Here is an 18,386-nt window from a genome sequence, read left to right as displayed (position 1 = left end):
CAACTGGAACCAGTTATAAAATGTCCACACCTGCTCATCTGCTTCCTAAAGACTTCCAAATGATGATACCATCTTAGGCAAGCTTATGGGGTCTGTGCATGCACCAGACTCCCCACTACACAGATAAGGAATAAAAGGCAGTATGTAGATCCCCAACTCCAACAATCAGTTTTCTGATTCTAGGATCCTTACAGAGAAGAATGCCGGTGAGGATCTTTGGAGGGCAGAGTAGGGAGCTACATTAGGATTATGGAAGTTTGAAGTGGGCTAGATGTTTAAAAAATTACAATTTTTTTAAAATAATCATTATAATATTTTTCTCCCCAAAAGGCAAGATGAGGTGTGCCAAAGCATATTGGGCACCAGATCTTGAGTCAGGAAAGCTGGGTTCAAATCTTGCCTCAGATCCATATTAGCTACACATTAGCCAACACATAAAACACAGCTGTGTTCAAAGTTTCGGTTTCCTTATTTGTAAAATGGGGAACACCCTCTGTCCACTTAACCTGCCTCCTAGAATTGTTGTGAGGAAAGTGTTCTGCAACCCTAATGTATTGTAGAAATGGGAGGTATTATTATGAGAAGACAAGACAATAGAGAGAATGGAGAAGCAAGACTTGGAAATGAGATGAACAGCAGAAAGGGGACCCTGCTTTTTAGTGTGGGCTGGACATCTTCCATGATGATGACAAAAACAAATGTTATTATCCACATTTGAAAGAAAGGGAAATCAAGGCTGAAAGGTTAAGCAGCAGTCATGTGGCTTTGGGTCAGAATGGAGATTTGTACCCCAGAGCTCTTCCTGATACAATAGAAGCCATTTCGAAGTAGCTGATTTCTTGGTGACGGAACAGAAATAGACTCTAAGAACTTTTACATAACTTCCTTTGTCTAGGGACGTTATAAATTCCTCAAACCTTCTTCTGGTTAGATGCTTACATTTCAAATGTTGATCTTTTCCAGATTCCAGAAGGCATATTTTGAAATGGGAAACACTGGTTTGGTCTTGGAAATGGTTGCATAGCCCCAGAAATGTGTAAATGCTGTCCTTAAAATACTCTTGGATTTTTCAAAAACGTTTCCCCCCCTTCCATAATCTGAGCAACCTTAGATTTGAATTAAGTATCTCCCCACCCTCCTAAAGGGAGTTCTTATTGTTCCCAGATCAGGTCTTTCTCATATGACATATCATAACCTTACATGGGGATTTCTTCTTCTAGTAAAGTTTTTATAAGATGCCTCATTTTGGTATCAAAATGTGCTTTGGAAAGCTACACAGGTTAGGCAGTAGATGGTGTGGTAGGTCAAATGCAGAGCCACCAGTCAGGAAGACTCAATCCAGCCTCAGACGCCTATTCTCTGTGTGACTTTGGGCCAATCAATTAACCTCTATCTGCCTCAGTTTTCTCAACTGTAAAAGTGTGTGTGGGGGGAGAATAACAACACCTACCTCCCAGAGTTGTTGTGAGGATCAAATGAGATAATATTTGTAAAGTGCTTAACACAGTGCTTGGAAAACAAAAGATGTTATAGAGACCCTGCCTGTTTTTAAGAAAAGAAAGCTCCAAGCGAGCTCAAAAGGCTTTGTATATAAGTCCAGTGATGAATTTCCTGCCTCTCAATGTCTGAGAAGATGATCATCCTATCGGGGTGATATGATGACCATCTACTCATTTGTGAAAAGGAAGGGTGTAACTCCACTGTGAGCATAATGGATCCTTAGAATATTGGCAAAAAGTAGTTTTGGTTTTTGATGGAATATAGGCACTTGCAATGTTTTTTTTTTAATCTCAGAAATCTAGTCTTGGTGATTAAATATTTCCACCAGATCCAATATCGCTACTTTTGTCAGTATTTAGATCTTTCCAATTTGGGGTCATTTTTGGTTAGATAATTTTTCACTTTTATACACATAAATTAATACTGAAAGCCCATTGTGATTTGAAAAGCTTTACTTTTCTTCTTTAACTTATAAGACTAAATTTAAAGTATAATAATAGTATCATTGTTCACCTTTTATACATGAGAAAACTAAGAGTGTGGGAGGTTGAATGACTTGTTTAGAATAAATGAATGTTTGAGGTGGTCTCAGAACTCCAAGGTGTCCCAAGAAAAGCACAAGAGTTAAACAACCCTATCTTAGAGGCAATAGGGAGCCCTGGAAAGTCCTCCCACTGGTATGAAGGATGGTCTTAGAAGGGAGATCCTGGAAGACAGGAGTCCTATCAGGATTCTTTGGTGATAGTTCAAGTTTCCAGTTTTAAGAGCCTAAATTAGCTTAGAGTGATGTGAGTAGAGAGAATGAAATGTGAAATCAGTATACGTCTCTCCTCGTGCCCAAGTGTCTTTTGTTTTATTTGTTTTTTTGTTACTTTACATTTCTAAAATTTTGAATTCCAATCTCTTCCTCCTTCTAGCTCCACCCCCCATCCACTGAGAAGGCAAGCAACACGATGCAAAATATACATGTGAATTCATAAGAGACATTTCCTCGTTAGCCATGTTGCTAAATAAATAAATAAATGTTTAAACATAAAGAAAAAAATATGCTTCAATCTGCACTCAGCAGTTATCACTTCTCTCTCTGGAGGTGAATTGCATTTTTTATTGCAGATCCTTTGGAATTGCCTTGGATCACTGTATTGATCAAAGTAGCAAAGTCTTTCACAATTGATACTCCTATAACATTGCTGTTACTGTGTACAATGTTCTCCTGGTTCTGCTCACTTCACTTTGCATTAGTTCATATAATTCTTCCCAGGTTTTTCTGAAACCATCCTACTTGTCATTTCTTACAGCAAAGTAGTATTCTATCACATTCTACCGCAACTTGTTCAGTCATTCCTCAATCAATGGGCATCCCCTCAATTTCCAATTCTTTGCCACCACAAAAAGAGCTGCTACAAATATTTTTATACTTATGGGTGCTTCCTTTTTCTTTGATCTCTTTGGGGTACAGACCTAGTAGAGGTATTTTTGGCTCAAAGGGTATGCACAGTTTTATAGCCTTTTGGGTATAGTCCCAAATTGCTTTCCAGAATGGTTGGTCCAGTTCACGACTCCAGCAACAATGCATTGTTGTTCTTTTTGAGTCATTTCATTTGTATCCCACTCTCTGTGACCCCATTTGGGATTTTCTTGGCAAAGATACTGGAGTGGTTTGCCATTTCCTTCTCTAGCTTATTTTACAGATGAGGAAACTGAGGCAAACAGGGTTATTAACTTGCTCAAGTTCACACAGTTAGTATTGTCTGAGACTGGATTTGAATGAAGGTCCTCCTGACTCCAGGGCTGGTGCTCTATCCACTGTACCACCTAGCTGCCCAATGGGGCATTAATGATCCCTATTTTCCCAATCTCCTTCAGCATTTGTCATTTTCTTTTTCTGTCATATTAGCCAATCTGATAGGTGTGAGGTGGTACCTCAGAATTGTTTTAATGTGCGTTTCTCTAGTCAGTAGTGATTTAGAGCATTTTTCCATGACTATTGAGAGTTTTGATTTCTTCTTCGGAAAACTGCCTATTCATGTCCTTTGACCAATTAATCAATTGAGGAATGACTCTTATTTTTAGAAATTTGGTTCAGTTCCTCATGTATTTGAGAAATGAGGCCTTTATTTGAGAAAATGAAAAAAAAATTCCCTTAAGTTTCTTATTTTCCTTCTAATTTTGGTTGCATTGGTTTGGTTTGTGCAAATCCTTTTTTAATGTAATGTAATTAAAATTATACCTTTTACTTCTTATAATCATCTCTATCTTATTTGGTCATAAACTGTTTGTCAATAACTTGGATCTTTGGGCTCATTAAACATTACAATACTGTGGTAATTTACTTCTGCATATTGTGTACTTAATCTCTTCTACTGATCAACCACTCTGTGTTTTATCCAGCACCATATTGTTTTTATGATTACCACTTTGTAGCATAATTTGAAATCGGATACTTCTAGGCCTCCTTCTTTTATTTTTTCCCCATTGATTTCTTTGATATTCTTGATCCTTTGTTCTTTCAGATGAATTTTATTATTTTTCCTAGTTCTATAAAATAATTCTTTGGTAGTTTGTTTTGTATGACACAGAATGAGTAAATTAATTTATGGAGAAATGTCATTTTAATTATATTGGCTCAACCTACCCATGAGCAATTAACATTTCTTTAATTGTTTAGATATGTCTTTATTTGTGTGAAGAGTGTTTTGTAATTGTATTTGTATCATCCCTGGGTTTGTCTTAGAAGGTAGACTTGCAAATATTTTATATTGTCTGTAGTCATTTTAAATGGGATTTCTCTCTCTATTTCTTCCTACTGGGTATTGTTGGTAGTATATAGAAGTGCTGATGATTTATGTGGGTTTATTTTATATCTTGCAACTTTGCTAATGTTGTGTAAGTATAGCATTATATTATCTGCAAAGAGTGACAATTTTATTTCCTCATTGCTTATGTTTTTCCTTCAATTTCTTTTTGTCTTATTGCTATAGCTAGCATTTCCAGTACAATATTGAATAATGGCGATCACGGACATTCTTGCTTCACTCCTGATCTTATTGAGAAGGCTTCAAGTCTATCCCCATTACAGATAATGCTCACTGCTGGTTTTAGAGAGATATTGTCATTTTAAGAAAGAATCCTTTTGATCCTATGCTGTCTGGTGTTTTTTAATACTAGTGGGTATTATACTTTGTGAAAAGTTCTTTCTGTATCAACATAATTGTGATTTTGTTGTTTTTTATTGGTATGATTAATTATACTGAGCTTTCCTAATATTGAACCAGTCTTTCATCCCTGGTATAAATCCCATATGTTTTTAGTGTATGATCCTTGTGATCATGTACATGTACATTGAAAACCTGGAAAGGACTGTTCAATTTGCACTGGCACTGTTTCTTCTTTTTAGGAAAGGAAGTCTGATTACACAATATTTCCCTTCTAGCCTCACAAAGAAATGAGCGGATAGCAAATGAGACATTTCTTTTAAACTCCAGATCTAGCTTTGCCTCTGTGGGGAAAAAAACAAAGAAACAAAACAGAACTATAGATGTTGACTTCAGGCATGGTTTTTCCCCTCTAAATCCCAAACTGGCACTTAATTGATGAATTGCTGTATTTATTATATAGATTTCATATCAGGCAGAGCTCATTGGAGCAGATTTGTCTAACTACTTTTGATAGACATTTGCAGCATGAGCCAAATGTGCATTGTGATCTACAGCCAATGGTTCTTAACCTGGGATGGTGAGAACTTTAGATAGATTGATAGATAGATAGATGATAGACAGATAGGTAGAAAGATAGATAGATGGATGGATGGATGGATGGATGGATGAATGGATGGATGGATAGATATGTATATATTTATATGTAATGTGTTGATAACTATAATTCAAATATAATTGGTTTTCTTTGCAATCCTATGTAGTATTTTACTTTATGTATTTAAAAGCACAATTCTGAGAAGGGGTCCATGGACTTTACCAGTATGCCCAAAGGGACCAGGACAGACAAAGATGAAGAAGGTCTGGTCTACGTTAGCAGCAGCTTGCTTCCAGGTGCAATTCAAGGTGCTTGTTTGAATGCACTCAGGTCACACCTGTCACTTTTATTTTAGCTATCACCTCCCCTTTCATTCCTGGGTATCTAAGGCATTCTTTTTGCACATCTTTAAGTCTGAATGCTAGAAAGTGGAGAAAGGGGAGGCTGGTAATTGAGGACTTCATTGCCTGCTACATGGAAAGGATACTGACAGAGCACTTCATTGGCTCCAGTTTCTGGCAAGTCAGCTTCAGGATAACCTATGTATAAGTTAGGGAGAAAAACACTCATTGAAGAGATGTAACCAAGAAGAGTAGTTTGGAGATTCAGCCTTGGAGTCTCACACACACACACACATGCACACACCTGACTTAAAGTCTTCAAATCACTCAACTTCTTGTCTCCACGCCCTTAACTTCCTACCTGCTACACAGAGAAGGAGAGGAAGTGGGGCACAGTGGCAAAAGAATGGGATTTGGAGTCACAGGACCTGGTTTCCAATCCTGCTTCTCTTATTGACTATGTTTGTGACTTTAGGCAAATGAATTAGCCTCTCTGACCTTTAGTTTCTTAATCTTTAAAGTGAAATGTGACATCTAGGTGGTGTCATAGTGCACAGAGTGCCCAGTCTGGAGTCAGGAAGACTCATCATCCTGAGTTCAAATCCAACCTCAGATACTTTCTAGTTGTGTGACCCTGGGCAAGTCACTTAACCCTGTTGGCCTCAGTTTCCTCTTCTGTAAAATGACCTGGGGAAGGAAATAGCAAACCATTCCAGTATCTCTGCCAAGAAAACCCCAAATGGGGTCATGAATAGTTGAGTCAACAACAACAGAGTGAAAAAAGGGTGGGGTGGGGAAGAGGTTGACTGGATGGCTTCTGAAGTTCCATTTCCAGCTCGAAATATATGATCTTCTGTTTCAGAGACATGGTTCAGTGGATTGAGCACTGGGCCTGGACTCAGGAAGACCTGAGTTCAAATTCAGCCTCAGCTACTTACTAGCAGTATCACTCTGGTCAAGTCACTTAACCTCAGTTTCCTCAACTTTGAAATAAGGAATAATATCTCCCAGGGTTGTTGTGAGGATAAAATGAGATACTACTTGTAAAATGGTTTACAGACCTTAAAGAGATATATAAATGCTAGCTAGTAGCTATTATGATGATCCTATCGGTAGGATGACCTATAAGGTCTCTCCTAGTGCTAAAATTATGATCCTACAACATATTAATTAGCTCTGATTCATTTTCAGGCAAGAAAGTGTACTAGTAAAAAGAAGAAAAGGTTGGCTTATGTCTTAATTGTACATAAGGGAATTGAAATATCAGACTTTTCTAAATCTTCAGTTTGTTCTTCCTTCCTCATGAAAGAGTTAATGGGCTTGTGCCTCCTCTCTACAGGAAGCTGCACATAGGTTTGCTTTGGCCAGTCAGATAAATAAACTCGTCCATGTGTTTTGAATGATTGCATGATATGCAAATGAGTTGAAATAAGGCAATCCAGCTGTGGTCCGGCCAGCCACAAACATCAGTCAGCACTGGGCTGCTGAGGAGTGCCTGCCCATCCAGAAGAATGGTAAGCTACAATATTCCTTACCCACGGGAGTGTGGTTTTTTTCCTGTCATGTTGGGCCAGCAACTAGTGGCCTCCCTAGAAAAGTGGGTGGTTGGTGTTTTGGATACTGCTTAAACCAGGCCATCTGGGCCAAATTCACTCCAAAAAGGGGGAAGGGGGTAACTCTAAGTGGTTGATTGTTAACTTCTAAATTGCTTTCTGTCTTGAGGGTTAATGTCAAAAGCTCCAATCTCTCTGAAAACTAATATTCCTTTAAAACAAAATTGCCAAAGCCTTGGTTCAGCTTATGGATGATGTTGGTAGTCTCTGACAATGTTTCAAGAGCTTAAAATTTCACTAAAATCAGTAAAGGAGTTACTGAAATAGCTTCTGTTGTTTAGCAGGGGAATTATAGGGGACAAACAATATTATGCTTGCTAGGACTATATGTTGTTCTTGTCTTTGGCTAGCAACGTATATTGAGGAAGCTTTTTAAGATGACTATCATTGTGTGCATTTAATATGAATGTTATTTTTATTTAATATTACTATTTATTACAATGTCAAGGGAAAAGAAACCTGAGGATGTTTTGAAAAGAAAAAAAAACCTCCCAAGATATTGAACAACTTAAACCACTATGATTTCCAAAAAATGTGACCTAAGATGCCATATGAATGTATGTATAAGGAGTCACATGATTATTTGTAAATACAAGTACCTAATAAATATTATATCAGAGCATAGAATATTAATATTTTAATTCTTTGGTGTAGGATGTCATATGTACAACAAATGCAAAGTGGTCAAAAACTTAATGGTTTTTCTTTCCCCCAGCAGTCAAAGAGTTTTAATAATTGAAAAACTTATTAAATAGAAGCAGTAACTTATTTTTGGCAGAGGCACTCCATCTTGGATTGCTTAGGAAGAGCCCTTCTCAGGGTTCTTGGAGATTCCCTAGGTAGAGTGCTTTTCAGTCTTTAAAATGCCATGTGAATACCAGCTATTATATTTTTTATCATTATTGGTTTTGTTGTTATCATAAAATGTTTTAACACAGTGAGAAATTCCTAAATTGTTTATTCCAGTTTTACCAGTAAAATCTCAAGTGTATTTGAAATGGTTGCAAATGCATTTTGCAAAATCAAAAACTTATCAACTCATAGAAAAAAAAGCCAGTGGGAAATTACAACATAAATGTGATATTGAGTGTTGCTCAAATGCCCAGAGGAGTAAACTGAATGACTCCTGGCTTCTTTCACAGAATTTATATTTTTAAAATGATTAACCCATTTATGTGAGCATGACTTTACATGAAGTTTTGGAGACCCAGGCATGGTTTGAGAGATAGCTTGGAGGACTCAGGATTCCCCTTTCATTGCTGTTCTCTCCCAACCATTTGAAGAATCTCCAAAGCGAAATTTTGTAAATTAACTTGTAGCCATTTTGTCACTGCTTCTGTTCATTTTTAAAAGCATCAAGAGGTAGAAATAGAAATGTTAATTCTGTATAGGAAAAGACATCCTGATTCTATTAGGATTGGGGGGCTATTTTATGGAAAGAGAAGGGTCCTGGGAAGCATCTTTGGAGCCTGTGAAACATTTGCAAAAACAATACTCCTAATGATCCTTGTAATCATCCCACTATCTTTTGGTACCTAATGAACTAAATATTGAGGGTCTTGGGAGACTTAACTTACTCTGCAAGGGTTGGCTTTAAGATTCCCGTCCTTGCAATCTCCCACGTATTAGAAGAAAACTAAAGAAAAGCAGTATGGTGGTGCATTTATGAGCAAGGTAACAAATGCCAGAAGACAGAACCATCTAGTGCTTTGTAACCTCTTCTAACTTTGGTCTTTCCCATTGGTGTTGCCTTCATCTTTAGCTGGAGAAGTCCAGGGATAAAGCTCCAACCCTTGGACATTCCCTTGCCCGTATCTTCCTTGTTCTGCCTTTGGGTTCACTGGTCATCTAGCTCCTAGTAACACTGGCTTTTCCTGTTGCTATTATCCCTCTAGCATAGTGACTCAACCTGCCCTCTATGTCTCACACATTCAGGCAAGTTTGGAGAATACACTGGGGGCAGAAAGCTAGGCACTCTAGCAAGAGATGTGGAGGGAGGTGGGACCAGATTGTATGTGAGGAGGATGGGGGGAGGAAGGCAAGAGGAGGTTCAGGTGGGCGCAAAATTAGCCACAAATGTTATTCCTGCTCTAAAAGGGCCTTTAACTGTAATCATTTTTCATTTTGACACATGAAATAAGTTTTGTTTAAAGCCAACCCATCAAAGTATAAATCACATGTTCATTTCTTAAAGAGACTCTTTAACACAACCTTATAATGCTAACTTTTATTTTCCTCCATCTCCACATATCTCTGTCTACCCTCCAATACCATGCAGGAACTATCCCTTGCAACAAAGAATAAAAAATAGCAGAAATAAGCAATTAACAAAACTAGAACACATCAGCTCAGTCTGATGCAGCATTTTACACCAGCACTATTTCACCTCTCCAAATAAGGGAGGGAAGTGCGTTTTCTGATCTCTTCTCCAAGGTCAAGCTCGATCTTTATCATTTGTAACACTCAGTCTATTTTGGTTGTTGTTCCTTCCATTTATATTGTTGTAATAATGGGTGTGTTTTCCTGCATATTTTACTCCATATTAGTTCTTCTAAGTCTTCATTTGCTTTTCTGAATACTTCAGAATTGCCATTTCTTAAGGTCTAGGAATATTCTGTTCCATTCACCCAGCATAACTTATTTTTCTGTTCTCCGGTGGACTGGCATCTCCTTTGTTTCCAGTTTTTTGCTACTATTGATAAAGGACTACTATGAATATTTTGGTGTATGTGGAACCATTATTTCTGTATTTGAGCCCCTTGAGATAGATATATAGACTGCTCCCAAATTCTCAGTGTGGTTTCAAACCTTAATAGCTTAAAACCACACTAAGACTTTTGAGTCACTGTGTATAAACACACATATACTTACGTATATATACATATATGCATGTAGATATACAAGGTCACACAAAAATCATAGTGTAGTTTTAAGTTATTAAGGTATACATGTATACACGTGTGTGTGTGTGTGTGTGTGTAGTAGTAGTAGTAGTAGTAGTAGTAGTAGTAGTAGTAGGATCTCTAGGCCAAAAGACATGGATATTGTGGTCACTTTTTTATTTTTAGAATAATTCCAATTTATTCTCCAAAATGGTTCCTCTCACCAAAATCTTTAGCATTGTCAAATGATTCAACATCAAAACTAGTAAGATTTTTTTCAGTGAGAATGCCATGAAAGGAGAAGCAACAACATCTGCTTTGACACTGCTCCTTAAGGATCATGGGTCCTTTCCATCTCACTTGGAACTGAAAGCTGCCGTATGTGTTATCCTGCCCATTAGAACATGAGCTCTTTGAGAGAAGAGTCTTACTTTTCTAACTGTATCTCCAGTGCTTATCATAGGGCTTTTCAAATAGTAAGTATTTAAGAAATGGTTCATCCAAAATGCTCTAAATCACTATTGATTAGAGAAATTCAAATTAAAACAACTCTGAGGTACCACCTCACCACCTCACACTATCGGATTGGTTAAGGACATATAAGGCAAATGATAAATATTGGAGAAGATGTGGGTGTAACAGCAATGTTGCTTGCAGCTGCTGCTGAGGTGTAAGACCCAACAAGACCAGCAACAAGGGCTGCCAGCACAGGTTCTTTGATCTACTTTTCTAAGAAAAGCAACTTTAAGGGCTTAGCAATCTCACTTTAATTAAACACACATATTTCATTCACTTAGTTTAAGAGGAAAAGCCAGCACCCTGAACTTCAGAGAGAATACAAAGAGAAATCACAAACACACATTATATAGACAGAGCAAATAACACAAACTAGTCTATCAATAGCAATACATAGTTACCAGAGAAGCATCAGCATCTGGGTTTTTCCAAAGCCAGGGGGCTCCAGTGGCTACCAAGAGTCTCATCTGCTCAAATCACACCACACTCTTCCAGTGAGTGAGAACCCCCAAACAAAATGCTAACCTCTGAATTTACATACCCTTCTTAGGGCCTAAAGGCTTCACACCTAATCAGCAAAAGGGTGTGGGCCTGGGGCTTTGTACCTAGTAAGATTTAATCTAAAGCACTTGATTACTTTAGCATTCTCAAAGAGAAAACAATAAAAAAGTCCCACCTTAATTACCAATACAGTGGGAAAATTGGAACACTCATGCATTGTTGGTGGAATTGTGAACTGATCTAACTATTCTGGATAGCAATTTGGAACTAAGCCCAAAGGTCTATAAAACTGTACATACCCTTTGATCCAGCAATACTGCTACTAGGTCTGTATCTCAAAGAGATCATAAAAAATGGAAAAGGACCAACATGTATAAAAGTATAGCAGCTCTTTCTATGGTGGCAAAGAATTGAAAAGTGAGGTGTGTCCATTAGTTGGGAAATGGCTAAATTAGTTGTAGCATATGAATGGAATGGAATACTATTGTTCTATAAGAAATGATGAGCAGACAAATTTCAAAAAACCTGGAAACACTTACATGAACTCATGCTGAGTGAAGTGAGCAGAACCAGAAGAACATGGTACACAGTAACAGCAACATCGTGCAATGATCAACCGTGATAGACTTAGCTCTTCTCAGTAGTAAGGTGACCCAAGATAATTCCAAAAGACTAGTGATGGAAAATGCTGTTCACATCCAGAGGAAGAAGTATGGAGTCTGAATGCAGATCAAGGCAAACTAATTTTACTTTTTTGTTGTTTTTTTCTTTCTTACAATTTTCCCCTTTTGTTCTGATTCTTACTCCACAACATGGCTAATGTAAAAATATGTTTAACATGATTGTACATGTATAACCTATATCCTATTACTTGCTGTCTTGGGAAGGGGGGGAGGGAAAAAATTTGGAACTCAAAATCTTACAAAAGTGAATGTTGAAAACTATCTTTACATATAATTGGAAAACATAAGATACTATTAAGTGCAAAGAGGGGAAAAATAAGATGGTAAATTGAATTCTAAATAAATAAATCATTTATTCAATGGTGCGACCAATTCGCAGTTCCACCAACAGTGTCCTTGTGAGCTTCAAAGATAATATATATGAAGGGCTTTCTCATTCTAAGACTATAAAAATGAGTTATTACTACTGCATGTCTTTTCAGCCACTTACCCAAGATGGTGCTGCTAAACTTGAGAGCACTTGTGGATGGGTCTCTGACTTGAACTTTGCACTTACTTCTGACTAAGGGGCTCCTAACTGGAACATTTGGAGGAAATGTAAGGGAAAATTTAGCATTTTAAAAAGACATTCTATTATTGCTGGGATTTTTTTCCTGGCATGATTACTGTAATGCTCCACCTTGTCCCCATCTTTTAGGTCCCCAAATGGTGTTCTATGATCGCATGTCACTGATATAAGCTGATTCTTGAAAAAAAAATCTCTCTTTCTTTTTTGGGGGACATGAAATAAATTTAAAATCATTTCTAGAAGCTTTGGTTTTCTGATTATGGAAGGAACTCTGAATAATAATGCAGCGAGTGGTACTTACATGTTAGACTTATTTATGGTGCAGTCCCCAGGAACTTTCCTCAAACCGTGGAAATCAGCTCTTCCAAACCTGGCAAATGGGCTTGTTTTGTGAAAGCTTCAGGAATAACAAAAATCAGATACAACTAGTTTTTCTTAATGTTTGCACTTGTATATTTTTCAGAAAATAAAATGCCCACTTTTATTTTTGTTAATTTCCCAAAATAGAAGGTTGAAGGAGTTGCCTGATTGTCCTTAAGCCTCAGAAGACTTTCAAAATAAGTTTTGAAAAGAAAATGTTGTTGACCTTGCAGATATTTAAGGATTCAATATTAATGCTAATAGCTAACATTTTTATAGCACCTTAAAATCAAGAAAACTTAAAGCACTGTATCTATATATATGTATATTAATACATATATAGAGAATCATCTTATTTGGTCTTTGTCATCCCTACGAAGTAGATACTATCATTCTTTCCATTTTGCAATAAGGAAACTGAGTCACAGAGGAGTTATGTGACTTGTCCAGAGTCCCACATCAAGAAGGTATCTGAGGCAGGATTTGAATTTGGGAGTTTTCTGATTCTAAGCATCAGGCTCTATGTATAATGTCTGTCTCAGCAATTTAAAGAAACATTTATTAAGTTACTTTTATTAGCCACATACTATTGTAGCTACAGATACAGAGACAAAAAGAAAATGTTCAAGCTTTCAAGCAGCATACAGTCTGCTGGTCAGAAACAACATATATACAGATGAGTAAATATGAAATATAGAGAATACAAAGTCATTAAATGAGGGAATCACCAAAGGCCTTTTGCAGGAGATGCTCCTTAAACTGAGTCTTGAAAGAAGCTAGACATTCCAAGAAGCCAAGGTGAGAGTGGAGACCATTCCAAGGATGTGGATCAACCTTTGCAAAGGCATTTAAGAGAATTATGTAGCCTCATTTTGATGGAATGTAGATTAGGACTAATCCGAAACCAATCTGGAAAGATAGATTGGAGTCAGATTGGAAAGGAGAACTCGCAAGTCTGGTCTGCAAAGTCATTGCTTCTAATTCGGGTAGTTAGATTAAACTAGTACTTGTAGATTGGAAGATGACAGGTCATAGATTTTTGCAGCTTGAGAGGACCTTACCTACTTCGAGCCATACAAGATGAGGAGGCTGAGTCATAGAAAGGAGACGTGACATCCAGTTGACCTAGGTGATGAAAGGAGAGCTGGGTTTTGAGCCCAGGTGAGTTGACACACCTAGGAATGTTGGGGCCTTGTGGATGAAGGACACGTGAATGTTGCTTTTCAAAATTGCATGAAGATGTAATTCTACTGTGTTTCCTAGGAAACAGGATTACAATGATTCAACTTTTGTGATTTGTTATCATTTGTTTTGTTTTTGCTGAGGCTGGTGCTTACTTTTAAAATATACATTGGATCATAGATTTAGAGCTAGATTAGACCTCAGGCTGCTTCAACCCTCCCTTTTTATGGATAAGCAAATGGAGTCCTAGGGAGTTTAAATGACTTTCCTGGGGTAACAGAAGCAGTAAGGCTTGGTTCTATCACACAGTTTTGAATTCATAGAGTAAAAATGTCATGATTTGTTCCTAACTTTTTTTCTTCTTTATCTTGCTCAGGATGAGAACAGCACTTGTGAGAAATGGCTGGGAGCAGCAGCCACCCTAGAAGAGAACTTTCTTCCTATCATCTATTCCATTGAGTTTGTCATTGGCATCCTTGGAAACACAGCTGTTGTCCTGGGCTATCTCTTTTGTCTGAAAAACTGGAAAAGTGGCAACATTTACTTGTTTAATCTCTCCCTTTCTGACCTCGCCTTCCTGTGTACACTCCCCATGTTGGTGCGATGGTATGCCATTGGGAAATGGACACATGGGCGTATCCTGTGCAAGACTAACAGGTACCTACTCCATGCCAACTTGTACACGAGCATCCTTTTCCTCACATTTATCAGTATTGACCGGTACCTGCTGATGAAATATCCCTTCCGAGAACATTTCCTGCAAAAGAAGGAAGTTTCTATCTTGATCTCCGTAGCCATCTGGATTTGGGTGACCCTTGAGCTTCTACCAATCCTCCTTTTCATTGAACCAACCACAGCAAACAATGACACCACCTGTAATGACTATGCAAGTTCTGGAGATCCCCAAAACAACCTTATCTATAGCGTGTGTCTGACAGTGCTAGGGTTCCTCTTTCCACTCTTTGTCATGTGTTTCTTTTACCTGAAAATTGCCCTTTTCCTAAAGGAGAGAAGCAGACAGCTCACTACTTCACTCCCCCTTGAAAAACCTCTCAACTTGGTCATCATGGCAGTCGTGATATTCTCAGTTCTCTTTACCCCCTACCACATCATGCGAAATGTGAGGATAGCTTCCCTCCTTGAGGCTGGGAATCAGTCCAAATGCACACAGGCCATCATCAACTCATTCTACATTCTGACCCGACCCTTGGCCTTTCTGAACAGTGTGATCAATCCTCTTTTCTATTTCCTGATGGGAGATCACTTCAGGGATATGATAGTCAGTCAAGTGAGGATCTTCTTCAATTCCATTAGAAAGTGACCCACTAGCCTGCTGATGGCATCCTTCAAAGATATGTGGAACTCTCCTTTCTTTGGGGGAATGTGTTTTTGTTTTTCTGATAGGTCACGTGGATTGTTGACTTGTTTTGTTGACTCCCAGGTTCATCGAAGAGGTCTTTAGCACCATTCCCTGAAACACATATCAACTACCCTTGTGCTTCTCTAAAATGGAAGCCCATCTTTTAAAATACCAACATACTTGTAGAAATGTTAGGTATGAGTCAAGGAACTCTACTGTCTCTGAAGAAATGAAATTGCCGATCACCAATAGGGCAATAGAGAGACATATGCGGGGTGAGAGCTGGATGCAACACATCACACTCAAGGAATGAGGAAAGAAGAGTGACGTATGAATGTCATCATTGCAACAAATGATGGAAAAGACAATGGGGTCCTCCTGTAGAGAGAGCAAGGGGTAGATGGCCCATGGCCCCCATTAGTACCCTCATGAATCAAGAGAAGTTGACAACACCCTCTCCTCCCTACCTCCCTAGCACATTGGGTAACCTCTCTGAAGCGAACTTATGGGAATCACATAGGCTGTGCAGTCCAATCTCTATCACTGGAAGGAATGCCCACATTAGTGAGATCACAGATGTGTTGAAAGACTCTTGGGTCAATGTGAAGAGGTAGGTATAGAGAGATGAAAGAGTGGACAGGTTGAACCGTATGCTATTTACAATGTTTCCTCTGGTTATTGTCAAAAGGAACCAAGTATGGACAAAATCTCTCTTCCTACTCCATGAGGAAATTTGCCAGTAGAGAAAAGACACATGGAGGTACTAAATTCTATGGATAGAAATACTGACAAATTGAGAAAGAAGTATTAGGGAAGAGGAGAAAAGTTTCTTGTCCTCCTCCAAAATCCTTTTATATTTCTATGGATGCATGTTATATGTCTATGAACATTCCTTGCTACAATATAAGCTCCCTGAGGGCAAGACTCATTTCTTTTTTGCCTTTGTTTGCTGAACACCTCGCATGGTGATGGATACATTTTAAGCTACACCAAAATTTAAAATTCTACTAAGACTTCTGGGATATTCAGTATAGTAGGTGGTCAGTAAATGCTTGTTGATTAATTCCAGGGGTGTGTGGTATGATGTGTACATTAAATATACTACAGGGTAATGGGAGAAGAGGCAAAGGAGAATTTGAGAAGTAGCATCCTTTTCTTTCCCCTCTTGTAACCACCACCCTGGTGTCGGCCCTTGTTACCTCCTACCTGGATCATCGAAGGAGGCTTCCATTAGTCTCTCTGTCTCAAATCTCACCCCGCTCCAGTTCACCCTCCGCTCAGCTGCCAAAGTGATTCTCCTAAGTCACAGTTCTAGCCATGTCACACCTTCTACTCAAACTCCAGTGGCTCCATGACCTCCATGCCCAAATACAAAATCCTTCACAACCTGGCCTTTGCTGTCTTCTTCCACCTTCCTCCCTTTCATGGACTCTCGATCCAGTGACTCTGATCTTCCACTCAAGCTCTTGACGATACCCATTCACTGCCTGGCTCTCCACAATGGCTGAAACGTTCTCCCTCCTTACCTCTGCCCCCTGGTTTGCCTGGCTCCCTTTAAGACGCAGCTCAAATTCCATTTTCTTCAAAGGACCTTTCCCCATCCTGTCCCTCCACAATGAGCATCCCATTTACCATGTGTATATCTAGTGTGTATATAGTGGTTTGTACTCCTCCGTTAGGATGTGAGTTCCCCAAGAGCAGACATCATGGTTTTGCCTTCATTTGTACCCTGAGCCTGTGGCGCAGTGCTTGGAACATGGTACTTATTAAATGCTTTTTACCTTGCTGACTCCTAGAAAACTTGAGGGGAGAAAGAGCACTTCTTTTCTTGGGAACCAAATGCTATGATAATTAATTTGAAGAAACCACCCTCCCTCTGCATAGGGTTATCCTTGATTTTTTTCCCCCAAACCTGCTTTTTAGGATGTCAAAAAATAGGGAATTTCTTTTAAAGCTCCACTCTTTTTTCCCTCCTCAACAGCAGATGTGATGAAATAACTCAGGAAACTTTGATCCTCTGAAAGTGATGAAGTCACCATGACATCACCACTGTGGGTGTGTCTTTGCCAAAAGTAGAGCTTATCTGTTTCAAGAGCTGCACAACAGTTTCAGGCCTGGTCCCCAGCCTTCTGGTGATGAATGCATACAAATAACTTACACTTATTCAGCGCTTTAAAAATTTACCCAGAAAGGGGATTAGCCTAAAATGAAGAAAGAAACATACATTTTCAAAAATGGCCAATGTAGGAATTTGTTTTCCTAGACCATACAACTATGTATTGGGGGCTTTTTTTTTTAACTTGCTTTACTGGGGAAGGTAGTGGGAGGGATTAATTTTTAAAAGAATAGAAAAATGAAAAGAACCAAAGGATATTTAGGTTATAGTACAACACATTTGATTTAATGTATTTTATTGCTATGCAATGATACTGTTCAGAATTAACCCCCAGGGACTGAACCATACTGCCAAAGAGCGAGGATCATTTTGCTACTAAATTGCCTTATTGGTAGAGGACTGACAGTGACTCTGCTCTTTGGGGGAATGAATGGAAGTATTTATTAGGAAGCTAGGTGGCCCAATGGATAGAGCACTGGGCCTGGAGTCAGGAAGACTCATATTTATGAGTTCAAATCCATCTGTGTGGCCCTGAGGTAGTCACTAAATCCTGTTTGCCTCAGTTCTTCATCTGTAAAATGAGCTAGAAGAGGAAATGGCAAACCACTCCAGCATATTGCCAAGAAAACCCCAAATGGTGTCACAAAGAATTGGACATGACAACAAATATGTTAGGAAAAAAAATGTGTTATGTGCACAGGACTTTAAGGTGGACACCATTTCTATTTTTAAATCATCTCAGTTTTACAGATGCTTTTGTTGTGTAGTAGTTAAACATTTTGTTAAGCACTTACTAGGTGCCTGACACGGTACTATAAGCTGAGACTCCCCAAAGAGAAGGTAAACACAGTCCCTATCCTCAAACTTACAGTCTAACGGGGTAGACAACATGCAAATTGTTATGTATGGGTGAACAAGATATAGACAGACAGTTGGAGAATTTTGTATTTGGAGCCAGTGGAGTTTATTGAGTAAGGGTATGACGTGGTTAGAGCTGTACATTAGGAAGAT

At 38.5% G+C, this 18,386-nt stretch overlaps 1 protein-coding gene across 1 annotated transcript; it reads left to right on the top strand.

Annotated features, from left to right (window-relative positions):
* The first annotated feature begins 200 nt into the window (after window positions 1–200).
* On the top strand, window positions 201–15,235 carry SUCNR1 (succinate receptor 1). The gene is made up of 2 exons (XM_036755826.1): window positions 201–206; window positions 14,276–15,235. The coding sequence occupies exons 1-2, from the start codon at window positions 201–203 to the stop codon at window positions 15,218–15,220; spliced, it is 951 nt and encodes a 316-aa protein (XP_036611721.1). The 3' UTR covers window positions 15,221–15,235.
* The last annotated feature ends 3,151 nt before the right edge of the window (window positions 15,236–18,386 follow it).

The sequence above is a fragment of the Trichosurus vulpecula genome, chromosome 4 (genome assembly GCF_011100635.1).
Source record: "Trichosurus vulpecula isolate mTriVul1 chromosome 4, mTriVul1.pri, whole genome shotgun sequence".
In the NCBI taxonomy this organism is placed as follows: Eukaryota; Metazoa; Chordata; class Mammalia; order Diprotodontia; family Phalangeridae; genus Trichosurus; species Trichosurus vulpecula.
This window is presented reverse-complemented; position numbering and strand designations above follow the sequence as displayed.